General features: G+C 37.3%; 1 protein-coding gene across 1 annotated transcript in view; it reads left to right on the forward strand.

The window, feature by feature from the left end:
• Nucleotides 1-2,610: 2,610 nt before the first annotated feature.
• Nucleotides 2,611-21,858, forward strand: part of LOC139134974 (polyamine-modulated factor 1-binding protein 1-like) — a 46,039-nt gene continuing 26,791 nt past the window's right edge. The window contains exons 1-6 of the mRNA XM_070702097.1: nucleotides 2,611-2,751; nucleotides 4,185-5,898; nucleotides 17,002-17,466; nucleotides 17,855-17,961; nucleotides 18,142-18,190; nucleotides 20,414-20,995. Coding sequence (XP_070558198.1) covers nucleotides 2,749-2,751; nucleotides 4,185-5,898; nucleotides 17,002-17,466; nucleotides 17,855-17,961; nucleotides 18,142-18,190; nucleotides 20,414-20,995 — 2,920 coding nt within the window. The 5' untranslated portion in view covers nucleotides 2,611-2,748. The remainder of the gene's footprint in view (nucleotides 2,752-4,184; nucleotides 5,899-17,001; nucleotides 17,467-17,854; nucleotides 17,962-18,141; nucleotides 18,191-20,413; nucleotides 20,996-21,858) is intronic.

A 21,858-nucleotide genomic window follows, 5' to 3' on the forward strand; every position in this document is an offset into this window, starting at 1 on the left:
CACGTGACATTTTGAAAAAAATTGTATTGCTAATTAATCCCTATATGCCAAAAATCAGACCTCTAGCTCTATTCGCTTGCCCAGAATTAGATATGTGCATAATTAATGAGGTAAAGCGTGTGTTGTCATAAGGTCTCCCATCCTACTAAATATTAAGGACATGGCACTTGTGGTTAATTATTAGATAGGCGCATAATTAATGAGGAACAATATGTGGCATCATAAGGTGTCCCATCATACCATATATGAAGGGTGTAGCACTTGTGGTTACTGAGTTGTGGACAAATATGTATAATATGTATAAAATTGGGAACAACGACATAGACCTATTTGCCCATACATCTCAACATATATACTCCAGTGATACTTCTTAATGACCACATTTCCCTGGGCCATCAAGACTAATACTCCCCTATTACAAGTGGGGACTATGTCATTGTCAATGACTTGTTATTTAAAATTTGTCTTCAAAGTTTGAAAAAATCAAGTATAGAATTGTTTGCATGTAAACACAAACAATTAATTTGCATACATAGAGACAACAAGGTTCCATTGTAAAACCTTGGAGGGGTAACTACCGGTATATTGTACAACAAATGCACACAACTATAGGCATATATTCAACTGACTCTGTATATTTTGAACCACCATTATGTTTAGAATGAAGAGTTGAAGACAAAAACACATTTCTCTAACCTTTTCATCGATTAATTTTGGTGTTTGGACCAACTGACATTAGTTTGATTCACATACGTACAACATACGCTTTCAATAACTCTCCCTGGCTTATCGAGTCACGGACTCGTACTACCATTACTACATGTTGTCAATCCGTTCGCCAAGTTTGATGACGTATTTTGACAAGCAAGCGACGTAAAATCCGCAATAAAATGGAAGCAAACCACCAAGTATTGAGAAAAAAGTTTCACACCTAGTTTATTTCATTTAAAAAATGCTTAACATGCGGGAAATTATCAATATCTAACAAGGTCAACATGTTACGGGTACAAATGACATTGCCGTCTCGCTTCAGGACCGGTCGAGTCAAATATCACAGTTTAAAGGGGCTTTTGGCAGTCAAACGCTTGAAAATTCACAAAATACGCTTCAATTTAACCAAATCCTTACAATTTCTCAATCTGCATGATTTGGGTTTAGAAAACCTCAACCTCGGGCTCCATGTCGAGAGTTCGGCATCATACAATGACGCCATCTTGGCCGCCGATACGTACAAAGTTCACTATCACGATCGATTTGGTCAGCTGCAGCACATTGCATCATTTTTCCGTAAATTATTTTTAAAAAACTGTAAAACCTGCCATTTCTATCACTCAGAGGGCAGTAGCTTGGCATAATATAGTTGTCTTCCGTGTCTACGGCATGGTAAAGCTTTCAAAACGTACGTACGTGTTTCGTTCAATGCACTGTGGCCGTATCCGCGTAAATTACTAGAAATTTCGATTGTTAGGCTGCATGTCATTATTTCAGTCCTTATAGGTACTAAACTGGGTTCAAAGGGTCAGGAATACGCCTTCTTTTAGATGAGTTCAGCAGTGCATAGCTAAGTCGGGCATATCGCATAGAACACAACCACTGTTGGTTTACCGGTATATATCGCCGTGGCGCTCAGAGAGTGAGAATGCCATGTCATTTTATAAACAAGCGCGATGCGTCAAGGGTTAAATATGCAAATATGCAATTAATTGACATGATGCGACTTGTCTTTGCATGCTACTACAACACTTTGAGATCAACATCTGTACCAAGTTTCATAAACTTTGAGCTGAAATTTCTGGCCGTAGCATAGTAATTAGGAAAGTTCATTAAATGTGCAAATTAGCAATTAATTGACAAGATACTGCTAAATATCTTTGTTTGCTATTACAACACTTTGATATAAAAATCGGTACCAAGTTTCATCCAATTTGAGTCAGCATTTCTTGGCACAGCACCCTAATTACAAAAATTCATCAAAAAGGCAAATTAGCTATTAATTGACGTGATCCTGCTAAATGTCTTATATTCACAGTTACAATTCTGGTATAAAAACATCTGTAATAAGTTTCATCAAACTGAGTTAGTATTTCTTGACAGATTACCGGAATTATGAAAATTCATCAAATATGCAAAGTGGCAATTAATTGACACCGTAAAGACAAATGTCCTTGTGTGCTATTAGAGCTCTGTGTCATCAACATTGTACAAGGTTTCATAAAAAATTCGCTTCAGTTGAAAACCATAGCTTATTTTAAAATCACTATTAATGCAAATTAGCACTAATTATGCATGCAGCCACATCCAAAAGAGTGGACTTGCATATCTATGCCATAGTGTCTTCTCCTTATACCAAGTTTCAAAGGAATTTGGTCAGGCATGCCTGAGATATCTGCGTGGATGGACAGACGGATGGACGCACAGCGATGCATGGACGGACGGAGCCTAAAACAGTAGCCTGAGCTTTGCCCAGGGGACTTATAACTTTACAAGGTGCATTCTCAATATATGTAAACAAGTAGACAATACAATAAAAATGGACTCTGACCACATCACTTTGCTTCCGCCTGATAAGTGGGTTGGTTTGGTTCCAAATCACATGATGCACATTGCTGTGTTGCTATATGATAACCAAAAACTCTGGGAGTGGTGCTTCTTCTTCTAGTGAATTACTGGGCATTTTCAGCTCACAATACACCATTTTGGGACATCTGGATATATAGAGGTGTGAAGTAACCAGTGGTTAACAGAGCCATGGTATGTTTGAACTCTTATCCCAATTCATTACTTTTAGTAACATCAGTTCCTGTTAATCTAGCTATGCCATTTGCTTGGAGTAAGAATATTCTGTTTTTCACGACTGGGGTTCATATGACACGTCCATTACTCAATTGTAGGTTTTCCTTCGACTTCGGCACCTTCATTCAATACACAGATGTTACTTGACATTTACCAGAGACTTGTAAACTTTTAGACCAACAATACAGATGACCTCATGGGACCTTTTAAACTGGAATGACCTCTGTAACAGAAAGGGACAGAGAAAGACTGTTGATTTATAGAACTTCAGTGCAGTATTTCGACCATTCATATTCATCATGTTGTAAATGGCAATATATTATATGCAACAATCAAAAGATATATAAAAAATATCACTGAAGCATTCCACAGCATGCAGTTACAGTTGTTATGAATATAATGCCATTACATGTCTCACTACAGAAAACCATGACAGAAATCATGTACTGCAAAACAAAACCTATGAGAAACATGTTCATGCATACCCTGTGTAATTGGCATCTCTTCTCTAATTTTCTAATTCTCATGTTGCATATGGTGAAATCTGGTAGGATTACACAATATAAATAGCAGACAATTTTAGCAAGACTTCATACTAGGAACCTAAGGAATGATTCCAGTTATCTGCTAACAAGATTGAACAATATTTTTTTTTTCAGAAATATGAGGAAAAGTTATAAAAAAATATCAAAATTGCTTATTTTACATGTGTATTTGACATTCCTTAGCAAGCGCTATATACTATCAAAGTCATTGGATGGCCATATATTCATATCTGTAGAGGCATGTACATGTACCGTATCAGTACTGATTCTGTACTGTACAGTACAGTACTCTGATTGATCCCAATACAATGTACCGGTAATTTCTCATATTTTACACGGTATGTATAAGCGTGTAAGAAATAAAGATTAAAAATGTTCTAATATTTACATATGTAAGCATTTGTTTGTAAATACATGTAAGGAATAAAAATTTGGGTATTTCTGTTTATTACCTGATCATCAAATGGGGTAGGTACATGTATTTTCATTTGGCTGTGATGGTAAAATCTGGTACAACCATACATGACTTTTGAAAAGGAGAAAACAAATTTAGGGTCTGGAAGGGTTTAAAATTGGATTGATCAGGTTACTGGAAACAAAACTTTTTAATATGGCCTAGGGCAAAATCTGAAATGGGGTATTTCTAGTAATCAAATTGTAATTCATATATTAAAGCTATTGAACAAGTATGATGTATGATTTTTGAAATGTCCAAAATAATGACAAATGTTGCAGGCATACACACAACAACTGGACTGGACAGTCATCCTACTTGTACTGTTGACAGCTAATTTCATGTCACTACAATAGGTGCTGAAAACCGTGATATTTATATGTTTGTTCTAGGCTGCAAGCATGAACTCTCATGAGGGGGTGCTGTGTATCTCAACAACATGGGATAAAACAACTGGGACTTTGATTGGTGATTTCTGTGAGAAGACACTGAATAAGACGCCTAACACCATTCCTGCAGGTTACTGCACTGTCCTTGATGTTGAAGTGAGTGAAGAAACACAGAATGAAGCAGCAAGCTATGGAGTTACCTTGATTCCTGCTTCAAGAAACAAGTTGATAGATCCTCATGAAGACCCACCAGTAGTGAATTGGCTTATCAATCACAATAACTACTACCCAGAACTAAAGAGGTTAAAAACCATAATAGGGCATGTGGTTGGGCTGTCAGAAAAGACAAAGAATGCTGCAAGTGTAATACACCAAAGTCTTTTCCCTGGAGCCAAATTTCACCAAATGCCTTCCAAACCTGCAGCATTGTTTGTTGCACATGCCTGGAATAACGATGAGTTGGGTCTTACAGGATTTCACAGAAATCTTGTTCAAGATTTCTGCGCAAGGAAGGCCGAGGCAGGAGAAGATCTCAAAACCTACTCTACTGTACTTGATGTCAAAATCAGTGATGACCAGAGGAAAGATGCAGAGAGCTGTGGCGTTACCTTGATTCCAGCACAACCAATCTTTCGGGGTATCGAAGCAAAACATGAAGCCCCAAGACCTGACTGGTTGTTGAGCCAAGAAATTTACTACCCAAAACTTGACAAGATAGAAAATGTCCAATATGTGGTTGGGTATGCTCCAAAGACAGGATTTGCAGCAGCTCATATTCGAAGAAAACTTTTTCCAGGTGCAAAGTTAGTTCTCATCAACCATGCTTGCCCTGAAAAAAACTGCCTTCAAGCTGAAGAATATGGATTGGTTGAATTTGAAGAGAAGATGTTACACATGGCCAGTGAGGCAGACCTTGTGTTTTCCATAGGACCAACGATCCACCAGTATTTCCAGAATGCATATCGGGCAGAGTTGAATGGTAAACAGTTGTCAGAAATACCACATGAGGAGATTCTCCCAAGACCAAAAAGCTGTTCTTTAGGGAAAGTACCTGAAAAAGAGGAGATAGGACAACACCATATACTGACATGCGGTCAGATGGATACACAGGAGGCCATACAAAGATGTGATGTCCTAGCAGTTTCGATTGGTAATGCAGCCAATAGTTTGAAGGAAAGTCATAGCCCTATCAACTCTCCTGTCTGGAAGATACAGGGTGTGTCTCAACAAGCAGACAAGACTGTAGTGAAGTTCCTATCTGATATGATGCAGTGTCCTCATATTCAGCCCAAACTTCATCCAGGGCATTCAGCAAAATCCCTGCTGAGATCTCTACAACAGTCTCACCTGTGTCTTCCTGCACCATGGTACACTGATTACAGCTTTTATGGTATGGAAGCAATGGTATCTGGTTTACCAACTGCTGTTGAGGAATACTATCACCTAGCTCACTTCATTACAAAACACTTTGAACAACATGCCATGAACTGTATTGCATCTTCACAAATCAATGACAATAATCTGTCTAACAGAATAGTAAAGCATCTACAGAAGACCTCCTTAGATTTCAAGATGGCCAAGGCCCTGAAAAAAGACCTGAAAGGGAGTGAAGTCATTACAACAAGTTATGCCAGGTTTACAACCCTGTTAACTTCTGCCACCAAGCAACAAACTGATGATGAAAATAGACAACATGAAGTTGAGAGAGATATGGAAGGTATCCTTGTATCCTTTTAAGATTTTGTCTTCCTTTAAATTTATATAAATATATATATATATATATATATATATATATATATATATATATATATATATATATATATATATATACTGGTATATATAATGCTTTTTTTTTGCTGGATAAATGATTTTACAACAACACCTCTACAATGTTGGTTCGTGAGCTGCAAGACTCACTACTCAGGAGACTAAACCACAGAGTCCAGCAGTCAGTCCCCTGGGGTGGGGGAGGGATGGGGAGGGATGGCTTTTTGTGCAATGGTTTACTTTATTTGATTTTGTCCCCCAGACGAAGTCCAAAGGGACTTATGGTATGGGTTCTGTCCGTCTGTCCGTCCATGCAGATATCTCGGACATGTCTGAGCCAATTCCTTTCAAACTTGGTACAAGGTTAATACACTATGGCACACATATGCACCTCCATTGTTTTGGGTGTGGCACGCATAATTAGTGCTAATATGTATAATTGGTGATTTTTGAAAAAGAGCACGCAAAGACATTGATCATATCATGTCACTTATTAATTATGTTTTTGCATATTTAATGAATTTCAATAATTAGGCTGATACATCAAGAAATACTTCTTCAGATTTGTTGAAACTTGGTATAGATGTTGAGCTCATCTTGCTTTAACTGTGTAGGACATTTATCAGTATCATGTTAATTAATTGCTAATTTGCATATTTAATGAACTTTCCCAATTAGTGTGCTATGATTAAAATCAAATTGCACCAAATTTGATGAAACTGGGTACAGAAGTTGATCTCAAAGTGTTGTAGTAGCATGCAAAGACATTAATCATATCATGTCAATTAATTACACATTTGCATATTTAATGGATTTTCATAAAGGCTGATACATCCAGAAGCACTTCTTCAGCTATGATTTTTATAGATGTTGAGCTCATCGTGCTTTGTGTATAAGGACATTTATCAGTATCATGTTAATTAATTTCTAATTTGTATATTTAATGACTTTTCCTTGTTAGTGTGATACGTCCAGAAATCCTGCATCAAATTTTATGAAACATGGATCAGATATTGATCTTCCAGTAGTGTAAAACTGAACAGTGATACCTGTTGATAAATTATTTATTGACTTAATTTATGACCTTTTGTGATTAGGGAGGCACCTAGATTGGCTGAATAGGGAAACAATGTTTGTAATGAGAGATCTATATCCTGAATGACTGCACTAAATCTGATGACACTTGTTGCAGATGTTGATCATACAAAGATTTACCAGTTAAGAAAGATGTTTAATTTTAGCAGTATCAATAGCTATTTATAGGAAGTCTCTTCTTTACTGAACATGAGGACTTTTTTAGGTTCACATCTGGCTTTCTGACTTTTTTATGTGGATATATCAAGAGCCATTACTCAGACTTGCCCGGACCAGTTTCTTGCATATAATTTGAATTTTGACATTTAAAAAGCCAGGGCATGACATACCTAATTCTGTCAAACTTGGTAGAAGGACATAACCTTATGCCACTACTTATTTACAATCCAATCCAATAAGCACATCAGTCACAGACAGGGCTTTGGTACCGACATTCCTTGTTTCATGCGCATCATATCAACTTCAATTTTTAGTCACTTCCAGTGACAAAGTCCCAATTACAAGTGGGGACTATGTCATTGTCAATGACTTGTTTTATTAATTTTGACTGTGATATTTCAAATAAAGATTTCAACTCCAAACCGGCTGACTGCTTTCTTTATTACTATAAGTAATTTTTAAATTTGACTGTAAGAGTTTGACGCAACACCATCTGACTGCTTTCTTTATTACCAGCAAGTCCACTTGTCAGCTAACAGTGAGTTTGAGAATATAACCAAAACTACAGAACTGTAAATCCTGCATATTAAGAGCTTGAAGGGTGCAGTATCACGTTTCCTGCCTCTGCATACCCGTAGAAAACTGAACGACTTATCAAGTAGTTACTGTGTAGTGATTAGGTCTGTACCGACCCAAAACGACCTATTTTTGGGAAAATAAGTGGTTGGAACTTCATACATACTTATTTTGTGATCGTACATACCTAATTGTTTTACGTCCGGAGAGCATAACAACTTATTTTGTTATCTACTTGGTCAAAATAAACAATTACGTTTAATTTCCTACAGACTTATGTTGTTTTGGGCCGGTGTCGCGTATTTTAAGTCTGCACAATAAATACGCTGCATATTCGGAAATGTGTGATAGTTGATTTTGATTTTGAAGTTCAACAAATTGTGTGAAAAAAAACTACCATTTGACTTTGATCGGTACAGAAAATCAATCACTGACTTTTTATGTACGTTTTGCGAATGATCAGTTCTCATTGAAAGCGTAACTGTTTCTACAGAAACAAGACAAAAAACGATCAGACAGTTCGTGTCCGTGTCGGCTACATGGACGATCTGCCAAAAAACGCTTTGCGAAAAATGAACGTTGAGCTCGACGTAAAATATGGTTGAACTTATTTCACGTGCATATCCATGTCGCATATCTCCCTTTAAAAGCCTAGTCTTTCAAAGAACTGCAACTCAAAAATAACGTATACCTGGTTCTTTTGTGTTTTCTTACCGGGCCCTTTCAAACATGAACTACGACTCCGAGTCCGATCACAGAGTAGATTGAAAGCTTACGACTACGTATGATGCCAGGCAGCTATCCCAGCGTAATAAGCATAGTTTTAACATCGACTCACACCGGACGTGCGCGATGAAAGTCATCATCGAGCCAAGTTTGTAAGTCACGAGACTTGAACACTTCTATGTCGGAGACGTTTTTGCAGAGCGTTGTGATGATCTGGTAAAGGTTTACATGTAATGGATTTTCTGTCGTTTTAGCTTTTCAAACGCGAGCTCGCATACAGCTGTGTTCGATCACGTTGCTAGCTGGCTGAGTGCGTGGGTCACATAGGTCATCAGACTTTGAACCCAGGACTTTAGAATCACGCCTGATGATGTCATAGATCATGTGAAGACTTCTTTATGATTGGTCAGATTATTGTAGATCATGTGAAGATTTCTTTATGATTGGTCAAGTTGCCAAAAGGTCACGGGTCAAATCGTAAGCGGCAAATTAAATCTGATATGCACTGGTGGGACGTTAGGACGTTTTGAGTGAGAGAGAAAATCATCACCTCTTTCCGCTCTGATTTTGACTCAGTTTTGCGTAAAATTACCGTAGGACATAATCATTCAGGGTATGTATAGGTTAGCTATGAATTTAAAACCAACAAACAGCGTTTACGATGCGTTGATGGCCCTTGGATGACCGATTCTGAGATCGACCGCGAGGGTTCTAGTCAATTGGACCCTATGCCGATTGGACCCAAGTCAATTGGACCCCGTGATTGATCGCGAAGTTTTACCAAATCATTATCATGAACTCATACAATCTATTCGAGCATCGCTTTGATTTAGCATACATGGTTTTATGTTTGGAGTTCGCTAGCAATTCACGACCGTGAACCGGCCTTGGCTCCCAAAGCTCGCCACGCAAATGTACCGTACATAAGCACTGTACTTCACTGTTTAGCGCTGCGGGCGGGCTGGGTTGCCGTCTCCGAGTACAAGTGCTGTCGAAGTGAATTTCGTTGCACAATTATATAAAGACCTGAGATTGGAATAACAAACTACGCAATATAAGTCTTAGTCACAGTGTTTTTAATGCCGATCAGGGATACCGGACATTAGCTGACCAACAAAATGTGAAATGATTAAATAATCTCTATCTCTACCATTGGGTCTAATTGACTTGGGTCCACTCGGCGTGGGTCCAATTGACCAGTTCCCGACCGCGATATCGTCCCGTAGAACACAAACACAACCCATATGCATAGTTCGATCGAAGCACTGAGGCCGGAGTGACCGAAGAGATTGTTTAAAAATTCGGTAAGTAATTTCCAATACGCCTTATCCACGAGTTGTCTCTGTAATTTTCGCAGTTTTCACTTCTTTAGTCACGCTATATTGATGTCATTCTTGGCGAACCCTGTTCAAGTATACGAAACGAACGGACGGTGTTGGCAAAAATTAAACCATGATGGAGGTTGGTACCTCAATATAGACAGTGAAGTGTTACTCCACACTGTCACTGTCTATCTCTGTGCGTTAATTACAAGGAGAGTTGTAGTAACGAATAGAGCCAGGCCATTATCTGTTATTTTTACTCATTGATTCAAAATTTTGACCGTATTGATGATATACAACAGATACTCATATATTTTTATTATTTAAACTTTGACCTGGTTTTATAAAGGGATACTTTTTGATTTACATTTCTTCTGTTTGAGATGTGCTGAACCCCAATCACCACTGGTCAGTAGTTGTAGTTTAAAATGGCATGTCACTAATCAATGGGGAAAATGAGGCTGAAAAGCAAAGATTTGGTAATCACAACAAACAGAATTTATAGATATGTCATGAGTGTTTTTATCAGAAGGTAAATTATTTTATATCAATTATTATAATTTCATTTAAGCACGTGAATGCTCTTTCCATGAATTTTATATTAAGGATAGTCGACGAAGTACAAGCAATTTCACTCTCCACATGATGTAATGACATCCTTGTCTGTTATTTATCATTTTTATTCTCAGTGTATCTATGGGCAAAGGCCAAGAAGCTGAACAGACCAATGTGAAGTTTCAGAACAAGATCGGAAAGTATAAGGATGGCATCAAGAACAATCAAATGCAGACTTTAAGACGTGTTCTGTTGGGTTTTTCACATGAATCTCCCCTTCCACTATGAAATAAAGAGCTTGCAAACTTGACATCAGAGAACTGCTTCTTGTGTTGTCTTGTTGCTTCTTGTGCTGTCTTGTTCCCTATGTTGAGGTAAGACTAATTTTTAGTTTCTTACATGGCAAGTCTATCCACTACAGTTCATTACAAAATGATTCTGAACCGAGTAAATTTGTAATGGATGGAAGTATTGGGAAGGCTACTATGTACACTGTCCCATGAACTCTGCTGGAAGCTGCCCTCTGTCTTGGGTATCACTGTCCATTTTTCAGTTGTTGACCTGGTATATCATCAAGTTTAGAAGCATGATAATTATGATCATACATAAAATGTTGGATGTGGCTGCATCACTGTTGTCAATTCCTGGTTTTGCAATTTTTTCATGCATCGAGACTTGAATATATAGGCATCGTGTATGCTAATTTTTAAGAACATACATACTTATTGTCAAGAAGTATGTATATATGCTAATATATGTAAATTTTACATACCAATTTTACCTGCTTATATATGCTAATTAATATATGTAAATTTTACATACCAATTTTACCTGCTTATATTTACGCGCTTTAAGTATGTATTGTTAAGTGGTTATGCTAATTTTTAGGTCTGTATGGCCGATGCCTACCTAGCTAATTTACATTTTTCGGCCTATACACATACTTAGTAGTATGTACAGACCTAACTTTGGCCATAGACAAAAGGAACAAGTCTGTAACGAAACAAGTAGGTATCTGCCACAAAAACAACTTATATACAGACTTATTTACAGACTTATGGATAACTTAAATAAGTATGTGAGTTTTATAAGGGTATACACAAACCCCCGTGGTCAATCAAGGTGATAGCTTCTTCAGCCATAGACAAGGAGAATTAATTTTTTTCCTTGTAGCGAGACTGGAACACCATCAACCAATCAAACACCGCAGCAGGCAGCTTGATTATAGATTGATGTCATCGTGACTATCCGTACCGATGAATAGTTCTCACTTGGGAATACCGGTGACCAGTATTCCCAAAGAACCTCCACCATTTGTACCTCGTATTCCACAAACATCTTGAATGGACACGACTTAGAATTCCTAGTACTACCAGGCCTACGAATTTGATGATGTTTTCTTGCCTGTTCTCATTTTAAAATATTAGTGTGACTTAATTTTCCTTCCGCGTCCGCATGTCTAACATCATCACCCAAAGACAGAAATCCTCGTTTCAGTTTCTGAGATGAACAAAATCATCAACTTCGATTCATTTTTTTGTTCAAGGATATATTTGTTAAGGATATATTTGTCATTTGACATGGATATATTTGTCTAACACATTCATGAAAAAAAGGACCAGGCCTTCAGGGCTGTCATTTATAGCCGGTCACCGGCGGCAAATCGCTGTCTGACACAGGTCTTGCCGCCGCCTGTTTTCCCTATTCAAGGCCTGCAATAATGATCTTTACACACGTTATGAATTCTTTCCTGTCCCAATTCTACCGTTGGCTGCGCTGTGCTACAGAGGCGCTGTCCCTAAGGCTCGTTGGTAGCCGATTTCTGATTGGTTTCAATCGGTACTGTCAAAATGCTTTGCGTGTTGTGATTGGTTTTCGGACGTACACGATCGATATGGCTACGAAAAGAATGACAGCCACGTTGGATGTATGGGTCCAACAGACCCCGAGAGGCTTACACTAGCTTTGGAGATAAAAGTAATGTCAATATTTGTAAATCATTTTATTTTCCTGAGGAATTTCAGTGATCGGGGGTTCAATCCATCAATGGTATAGCATGCAATGCAGATTTCAGCCGCGTCTGAGCAAAATGCCATAGCATTACGTGTATTTAGCGACTGGAATTTTTGATTTGTTTCCCGTTTGCAGATCGTGAACACTCTTTACAATGAGTAAGAATCGTTTACTCAGCGCAAAAAAAAAACTTTGAGGGGATTGACTCAATTTTTAGTGAGTTTTGACTACCACTGAATTTGTTTGCACCAAGCCGCCGTTCTATGAAATGTATTCTTATGGTAGTACATGCTGTGTACTGTGGTTGTTTCGAAGGCCCGAGTATTGAAGTTTGATAAATATTTTCCGACATCCGAAATCTTTCCTCAAAAGCAAACTCCAAGCAAATATCATATTCCGATCCGTCAAAATCATTTACCAAGACCAACATTTTTTTAATGTTTAGGGCAATCAAAAATTTAGCTAGGCTTGACTATATACTTTCGCGGTATCTTGCACGTACGCATACGGCGGTAACCATGTTTTGAATATGGATATATCATGCATGTAGTGAGCCTACCCACTTGGCCGGCGTGGGTTTCGACAAAACTCTGACTACTGTGAGGGATATCAGAATAGATAGTCATCAGGAGAAAAGATTTGATCGTTAACTTTCACGCGCAAGGATTTACTACGTAACTAATCAACATATTGTCAATCTTGTCGATTGAGAGGCTGACGGACAACGATGCCACGCAATTTCATTAGCAGATGTAAACTTTCGTATGTAATTGTTTGTATGACGTAGCGTCTACTCAAATTGTCTCTGGTACTGGTCTTGTATTTACCCCGTTACATTTGTAAATTTTCACACTGGAAATTCATAGCCGGTAACTCTGTGGAGAGGTCTTGAAACAGACAAAATAAAATTACAGCAGTATCAACCAGACGCAGATCGGAATTTTTTGTCGTGACGTTAATATGGTCACATCAGTTTTGCAGAGGGGACAATAGATTTTGTTTAATTCTAATACGATTAGTACGATTAGCTGTTATTGAATGGGAACGTATTACAATTATTGAATTACTTTCTGCAGATGTTGTTTCTCAAGAAATAGTTTCTGCAGGTGTAGTTTCTAAAGCTACATCTGAAGGAATAGTTTTTGCAGATGTAGTTTCTGAAGCTACTGTTTCATCAGCCTGAGAATCACACAATATTGATCGAGGTATTGTCAGCTGGTACTGCCATACAAGCCTTGGGCTTAGATGAGTACTCCAGTGATTCTGATTATGGTTCAGATTATGATCTTTATAAGCAGGTTGTAATTCAACAGAATTTGTATGCAAATAATAATAACCTGGTGTAAAACTCTGTAATACCTCTGTTTGTCTTTCATAATTTATTTCACAAGATTCAATTTCATGTTACTTTTGATACTTCAGTTATAATAAACTTGACAGTAAATTGCCCTCAAAATGCCACCACAGGCCACCAATTGAAGATGAATAATTAGAAAAGCTTCAGCTTCAGGAGGGGGGACACCCCTCTCCTGAAGATTGCAATATTTGTTGCCTATGATTGCAATATTTAAAATAATAATTTGAATATGACATGTACAAGGCAGTTATGAAAACAAAAAAAGTCTACATAAACGTTTTCGCTCAACAAGTTTCAACGAACACGGGTCTACAATTACAGATTAGCTAACTTGCTTCTTCCGACCCCTGAATTCTGATTTAGCCCGGGGTCACTGGCCTCCAACATGGATTAGTTATATTCCCTCGCCATAAATATTACGAACGATGGTAAAATACGGACTGTCGATAGCCAGCATTTACATGATCGTCGCGGTCTTGATCATTCGATCGCGCGCGGGTGTGTTTATCTCTATGAGGGAACGTTCACGTGATGACATAACAAGTGGAATCATTGCGCACCCTGTCTTCGACAGATGACGTTCTGATTCTGAGATCGAAGTTTTTAAGTTCAAGATTCAAGATAGAAATAAAATAATTTCTAAAGCCTTTTCAAATCTAAATTATATTTTATTTATCAGTATATTACATCAAACTTTGAAAATTGTGAAATTTTAATTATGAATCTGCTTCTGAAGTTATAGGATCTGAGGTCTGAGATCTGAGGATCTGAATCTGAGGATCTGAGGATCTGAATCTGAGGATCTGAAAAGTCAACTCTGCCGATTTCATGGTACTTGCTACATACAGGTGTATTTTGTCTGTAAAAATGTCAGCGGCTGTATTTAGGTTGTTGCGCAGCACAACAGAGTGTCCACACTGATTTTTATATATTTTCGCTGTATGATTGTTATACACTTTCCACCGTTGTCATTCTTCAAACACGCAACTCAACAACAGCAGCACATAACATGATTGAGCTAAAAGCCTTGACTTAGCTTTTTAAAGTCCTTGGTTGTGAAAAATGAAGTCAGAAACTCAATCTATGTGCTGTTCTCCTACAGTCCATTCACATTTACTTTAATTTTTTCTCAGCTTTCTCTCCTCATGCAATGCCTGTTGTTGGTGACGTTTTGAGTTTAATTTTTCAACATTTTCTTTCCGAACAGATGGTAGCCTAGTTGATTTCATCACACACGAGGCTGCAATTTCTCTCCACGACCACTCTGTGGTCGTAGATTTCAAGTTTTCGATTTTTTCCCAGTATTTTTTCTCCACAACCAGTCACATGGTCGTGGCTTTAAAGTGTTGACATTTTCCCGACATTTTTCTCAACGACCGTGACTTTCAGGTATTCGACTTTATTTTCTCTCCACAACCGATCATGAGGTTGTGGCCATAAAGTGTTGAATTTTTCTACCCGACTGGTCGTGAGGTCATGGCTTTCAGGTTATAGACTTTTTTCAGTAAATTCTCTCAATGACCGGTCACCAGCGAGCCAATTTCCAGTGTATTTATGAATAATAAGTTGTGTACCTTCCTGTTTACTTAAAAATTCATGAATATTTTAAGCGTCCACTAGTTTTACGGACAACATCGTGGCACAGTGTCTGTGATCTTCACCCCTTCCCCTATTTTACTATGTGTGTGCCGGCTGTGGTGTTGACTTTATAATCAATTAATCCCCTGATTCGGACAGCTGATTAGCAAGTTGGCAATGTTTGCGGAGCAATTAGAGTGGTATGTACATAGGTTGGAGAGGAGATGAGGACTTGTTGGTAATAAAGAAACCAGTCAGACAATTTGGAGTGGAAATCTGACAGTCAAATTGATAAAATTACTTGTAGTAATAAAGATTAGCAGTCAGCCGGTTTGGAGTTGAAATCTTTGTATGAAATATCACAGTCAAAATTAACAAAATCAAATAAAGTTGACCGTTGCACAAAAACCCATCCCTAATCCCAACCCTCCCCACCCCAGGGGAGTGACTACTCGACCCTGTGACTAAACTGGTGTGAATATACATCTACATTGGGTACACATCGCTGATTACGCAGATGGTGGAATGTTTGTTGAGATTGACAGTTGTTGCATAACAATATATTGCTACTGTGATGAATATTCATTTCCAAGGATAGGAGTGATAAACACACAGTGAGATGTATTTGGAAGTTAGTTATTGCATTATGCAACATTCCACCATCTGCGTAATCAGCGATGTGTACCCCATGTAGATGTACATTCACACCAGTTTAGTCTCCCGAGGAGCGAGTCAGGTCATAGGGAATTCAGGCTCCGATGATGATGATCAGATGGTGATGATGATGATGATTAAACATTAAAAATGAAGAAAAATAAAAATATATTTGGACTCAGTAAAGTTGTTATTGTTGTTGTTATTGTTGTAGTTGATAGTATTTGCAGAAAAGAACAAATTATGCACTGCAAAATTCAATACAGCCTTACTGTAGACATGGAGGTAAGCTACCTCCATGCTATTCACATGCGCTGCAAAATTCAATACAGCCTTAGGCTGTATTGAATTTTGCAGCGCATGTGTATAGTATACTATAAAGGCTGTATTGAATTTTGCAGTGCATGTGTATAGTTTGGCTGTATTGAATTTGCAACCCATACTTTGTTCTTTTCTACAAATACTATCAACAACAACAATAACAACAACAACAACTTTACTGAGTCCGATTATATTTTTATTTTCCTTCATTTTTAATGTTTAATCATCATCATCGTCACCATCTGATCATCATCATCGGAGCCTGAATTCCCTATGGTCAGGTGAGTGAGTGGCTCATAAGAACAACATTGTAGAGATAAATCGTAAAATCATTTCTCTCTCTCTCTCTCTCTCTCTCTCTCTCTCTCTCTCTCTATGATGAGCGCTTTCAGAGATTTTTTTGACCAAAAAAGGGCAAAAAATTGCCCAAAAAATACAACCATCAAAATTTCACCACAATTTGAATAACCTAACTAAATCCACCATAAAGAACCTGTACATCAAGTTTCAACCAAATCTGGCTTGTGGTTACAGAGTTTTAGCAATTTCGCTGGATTTCCCTTGTTTTGCTCATTTGCATATATTTGGCACTGACATGTTATTTTGCTATTGGGTCTTTGACAATAAACTCACACATTGCAAAGATTTTGACAAGGACAACAAATTCAATTTCTTTTCAAAATTTCTATTTCCTCAGACTCTCTGACAGTACAAATAGGATTAGATGACACTATTTTTCAACAACATCTCAGAGACCTAGAAAAAAGACCTCCTCAAGCCCTTCCAGCACAAATGAGCTGGGAACAGGTGAAGGAAGTGGAAACTAAAGTGAAGGCTGCTCTGAAACGTCAAGTGGAAGAAAAGGTTGCTGATGAAGACAAGTTGCAAGTAATGAAGAAAGTCTGCATGAAGATACTTGGTTACGTGGTTCCAAAAAGTTGGACAGCAGAGTCCTTGGCAATCTTGCTGAGGTTTCTAACACTTTATAATCTCTACAGGTTAAAGCAGACTTGCCTATCTGGAAATCTGGCCAAAGCATTTGAACCATTGCTGATAACAGATGAAATGAGAAAGATGGCTTCACAAGTTGGAGTACAACTTAAGTTGAAGGCAACATACAATGAAAAAAAGTTTAAGGGCGTTGAACTTTTCTTCATGAACCGTAAGTAGCCATTATTAACTGATTGAATATATGAAATTTTAATTGCAGTGTTTTGTTCCAGTAGTAAATGCAGTCAAAAATCAAACTTCTGCTAAGTCATAAGGTTACGTAGTGTGCGTTGTATGAGACAATAAAGTATGAAGCCTCAATCTCATGATCAATTCATCATTGACAAGAATACCAGAAAGTAAATCAGGGAATGGTCTTAATTTGCATTAATTTGTACTAGCTGGCTGTTATACGACACAGGTGAACATCATTACTGTAATTATGTTGTTTACTTGTGAAGAGTAAAAACTTTGCCTGTCTGTTAGAGGCTTTCACTGCAATTATTTGGAATGATTAAACAGCTTTCTAGTCTCTAATCATTTAGACTGTTTATTTAAAGGGGATGGTGGAGGAATTCAACCAGTGGAAATCTATGATGATGTCGGCAAAGAAGAGAATAAAGATTGCATCGATGAAGCTGGCAGTGTTGTTTCAGAAGACACAAAGGTAAAATTCAATCTAAACATGAGCGTAAATTGTGTACAATGAGAATAAAAATGCTTTTGAATTTACCATGTGACAGCTGCTACACACTGATTAATAGTGAAATTAAGAACTGTTTGGAAAAATATTAAATATTGTATTTATCAGTAAGTGCAAGTAACACTTTCAACGTTTTACTTTAAGGTTATTGAAACTGGTCCGAGAGACATTCATCAAAGGGACTATGGGCAAAGTAAGTAATCAACTATCTGAAGTTAACAAGTTGACTTCACTTGACACAGACCTATTTATTTAGCTTAATCCTACTGTACTTAAGTCTTGGGCATCCCAGTATAGCATGTTGGTTGCAGTTGACATTTCCTGGGTAGTAACAAGATGTTAACTATCTGATATCACCTTTTCCTTAATGTCTCATATCTGTATCCTTGTTAATTATGCTGCATCACAAACTCACATTGACTTACAGTCGACACAGCAAAAAAACTTATTTTCACTAAGAGTTCATCAACTGGCAATGTTTCCACAATTTAACATTATACCACAGCATACATCTGACAGGATTGTAGGAGACACCGTGGTGGTGTGTTTAGGGTACAGGACTCACTGTCTGAGGATGGTGAGTTCAAGGCCTGGTAAGTTCAGCATGATGACACTTCTGTCAGAAAGACATTGAGTGTAAGACCGTGTAGCACAGTGTTGTACGCTTGAACAATGTACCTTACTCCTCCTTGCCTTATTGGGTAATGGGACGTGGGTTACCTCATCTTGTTATGCACTGTTCACCTGTTTGATGATGGATTTTTAAAATGGACAGTGAAAGTACCTTTGTTAGCATGATACCCATCATCAGTTAGAACATTAAGAAAATACATTGTTAAGGTGTATAATAGGGCAATTAAAACCAGAAAAACAACAAGAAATACAACCAGAATTTCGAAAAAACAACAAGAAATATTTAAACCAGAAAATTAAGAATGACAAAAGTAAATAAGGTCTGAAACTTTAGGTACTGAAGGTCAACTTTAGCAACATGCATAGCAGGAGAATCTTTCTACCATGGATGTACAAAAATAGACATCCATATGGTTTCAGCAGATCTGTTAATATGTCACAGTTCATAAACAATGACAGGAAATGACAAATTAGCTGTTTCAGTTACTGCTATCACTCCCAAACATAATAGGTACCCTGCATACAAATACGTTAAAGGTCAAAATCCTCTTATTCAGATGTGTGGGCTGATTCAGTTCACTGCCACCACTCCTGCACACTTGCAGTATTTCCCTTTTTCTTACCTCATTTGCACATTTTTCACACTGATGTGTTAATTTGAACAAATTCACATCTCAACCCCTACGTCTACCTGTACACCAAATACTGAGATGGTAGCTTTGGCGGTATGGGAGCCTTTGTGTGTGACGGACATACATCCGCACATACCCACAAATATACAGACACAGACGCCACTCAGACTCATCATATAAGCTCTTTTTGGTATTTATATAAAACCAAATATGAGCTAAAAACTTAGAATTGTTAGTACCATCAGTAAATAATTTTAAGTGAAAGAAGTCTACCATATTGTTATAATACCATTCATAAAATGATAAAAGTCAAACCATTCTGACCTTTCAATTTGTCGTTGCTAAAATGTTTCATCTTTGTTAACAACTGAAAGTTCCTGTTGTCAGCCAATGAAACCAGTGTAATTGATTCCCCCTTACACCATAATAAAAATTATATATAGCAGGATATTATAATCAATCAGATCAGATGCAATTTTAAGTTGAACAAAAATATTAGTAATGATGCGGCCTTCATGTGTTTCATCCATCTAATGACACATGCAATTGTTCCCTAAAGTTTTCTTTGCAGTGATAAATATATTAGAATAGAAACTTTTCTTGAATGTGAAATGTTTCAGCATTTTCTGTAAATGTTATGATGATTGATATAAATAATCCCTGTAGCTTATTTCTCTTCTGGTACATTATAGGGGCTTCAGCTTTAACGTTTGATAATTTTTTCAACAATTTTGCTTTTAAATGTAAACTACAGATTCTTGTTTTATTCTGAGACTGAAAGCAATTTGGCATACATGTATACAGTCTTGAGCTTCTCAACTCAGCCTGTACATGATCACACTGCATTGTTATTGTTGACAAGTGAATTCTCAGCCAGACTAGAATTCAGACATATAACAAAAGCAGTGGAATGTATGGCTACAGTGTTGACAAGCTAACACTGCAGTTGGTTTTTGACCATGCATTGCCTGGTAGAATAAGAAATTGAAGTTCTATGGTATGCGTTGCCTTGGTCCACACAGTTAAATCAACTTAATAAGAATCAATAAGGTACAAGTCATGTAATATGGCAAACTCTTAGACCACCAATACAGATTAGCTTGCTTTTCAGAGACATCAGTTGTCATACCAGTACTTGATTTTTGTTACAGAATTGGAGGAACCACTCACACAACACAATGAACCATCTCAGCCAATCACACCAGTCCATGAGACACTAAGTTTACAGGCTAGAAGTTTACTTCTACACAAACCCAGTGAAAACCAACTAACAGATTCTGAAATCAGATACTTGGAATTGGCACAGTCTAAAGTTCATTCTTCACAAAGTCAGCTTGACAAAGCAAAGTCCAAACTTCAGTCTTTACAAAGTCAACTTGACAAAGCTTTCACAGAAAAGCAAATTCTTGAAACCCAAGTGGCTGAAGCATCACATGCAAAAGCTCAACAGGAAAAGCAGTGTCAGGAGTACATACAGCGCTGTCATAGTGCTGAAAAGATGGTTGCTGCACAGCTAAGTGATATTCATAAACATGAAGATATCATGAAAAGGTTAGATCCCCAAAATGTTGAAAATTTACAAACTAAGCTAAAAGAAAAAGACAAATTAATAACTGAACTGAGGACAAGGCTATCGCAGTTATCTGATGAACAGTCTGATATTGAACTGCAGAAAAAAAAAGCAGAAAGTCTTCAACTTGGTGGAAATGTCAGCACTGAAATGGAAGACAAAGGTGAGTTAATATACCGGTATATCGTATTCATGTGTGTAAGCGCTCATGCTTTGGCAGCTCCTGTCAACAACATTCAAGGTTCTGAGCAAGGTAATGTTCTGGCAAGTGCCTATATATCCCAATTTTTTCAGTTTTTTGTTGTTTGGGTTTTTTTTGTCAATTTTGGGGAGGATTGTGAAAAGAAATTAGATAGAAATCATTGTGTTTTGAGTCTCATTCAATTAACAATTTTGTTTGTAGCATGCATATATATTTTGATGGCCCGGCCTAAAAAATAATCCTTTATTATGTGTTTGACATTAAGCAAATTTGACAACATATTTTGAACATTGTAGAATATATCGCACTTTTTTTGCACTTTTTTCGTTGACAATGAAACAGGTAGTATTTGAACATGTTGGGTCAAGTCTCAGTATTAGTGCCCTTGCCCAGTTTCTAAAGAAAATTACATGCTCCGTATCATAAATATGGTATTTGTAATAAATGCAAGCAAACATATATTAAACTACAGTGACAATTCTGATGGATTATCATTGTGTGCAAATGAATACAGCAACAGCTATAATAGTACTATGATGAGTACATTTTCAGACTGATGTAATCTCTATGTCAATTTAGGATTTTTTTGAAATTTTCATGAGTCTTTAGTAGTATATAGAACTCTAAGGTGACCAACTTTAGAAACCCCTTTGTCTATGCATACATATTATACTATTATGGCTGTACTGAGACATCAACGTAGGGTAAAGTTGACTATCCTAGGGTGCCTAATATTGCTTAGACTGGTCCCAGGTATGTCAAATGATGATATAAACACATTGTCAAGTAGATAGATAATCCAAAGGCATAAATACACACACTAA

Source organism: Ptychodera flava, chromosome 1, assembly GCF_041260155.1.
Source record: "Ptychodera flava strain L36383 chromosome 1, AS_Pfla_20210202, whole genome shotgun sequence".
In the NCBI taxonomy this organism is placed as follows: domain Eukaryota; kingdom Metazoa; phylum Hemichordata; class Enteropneusta; family Ptychoderidae; genus Ptychodera; species Ptychodera flava.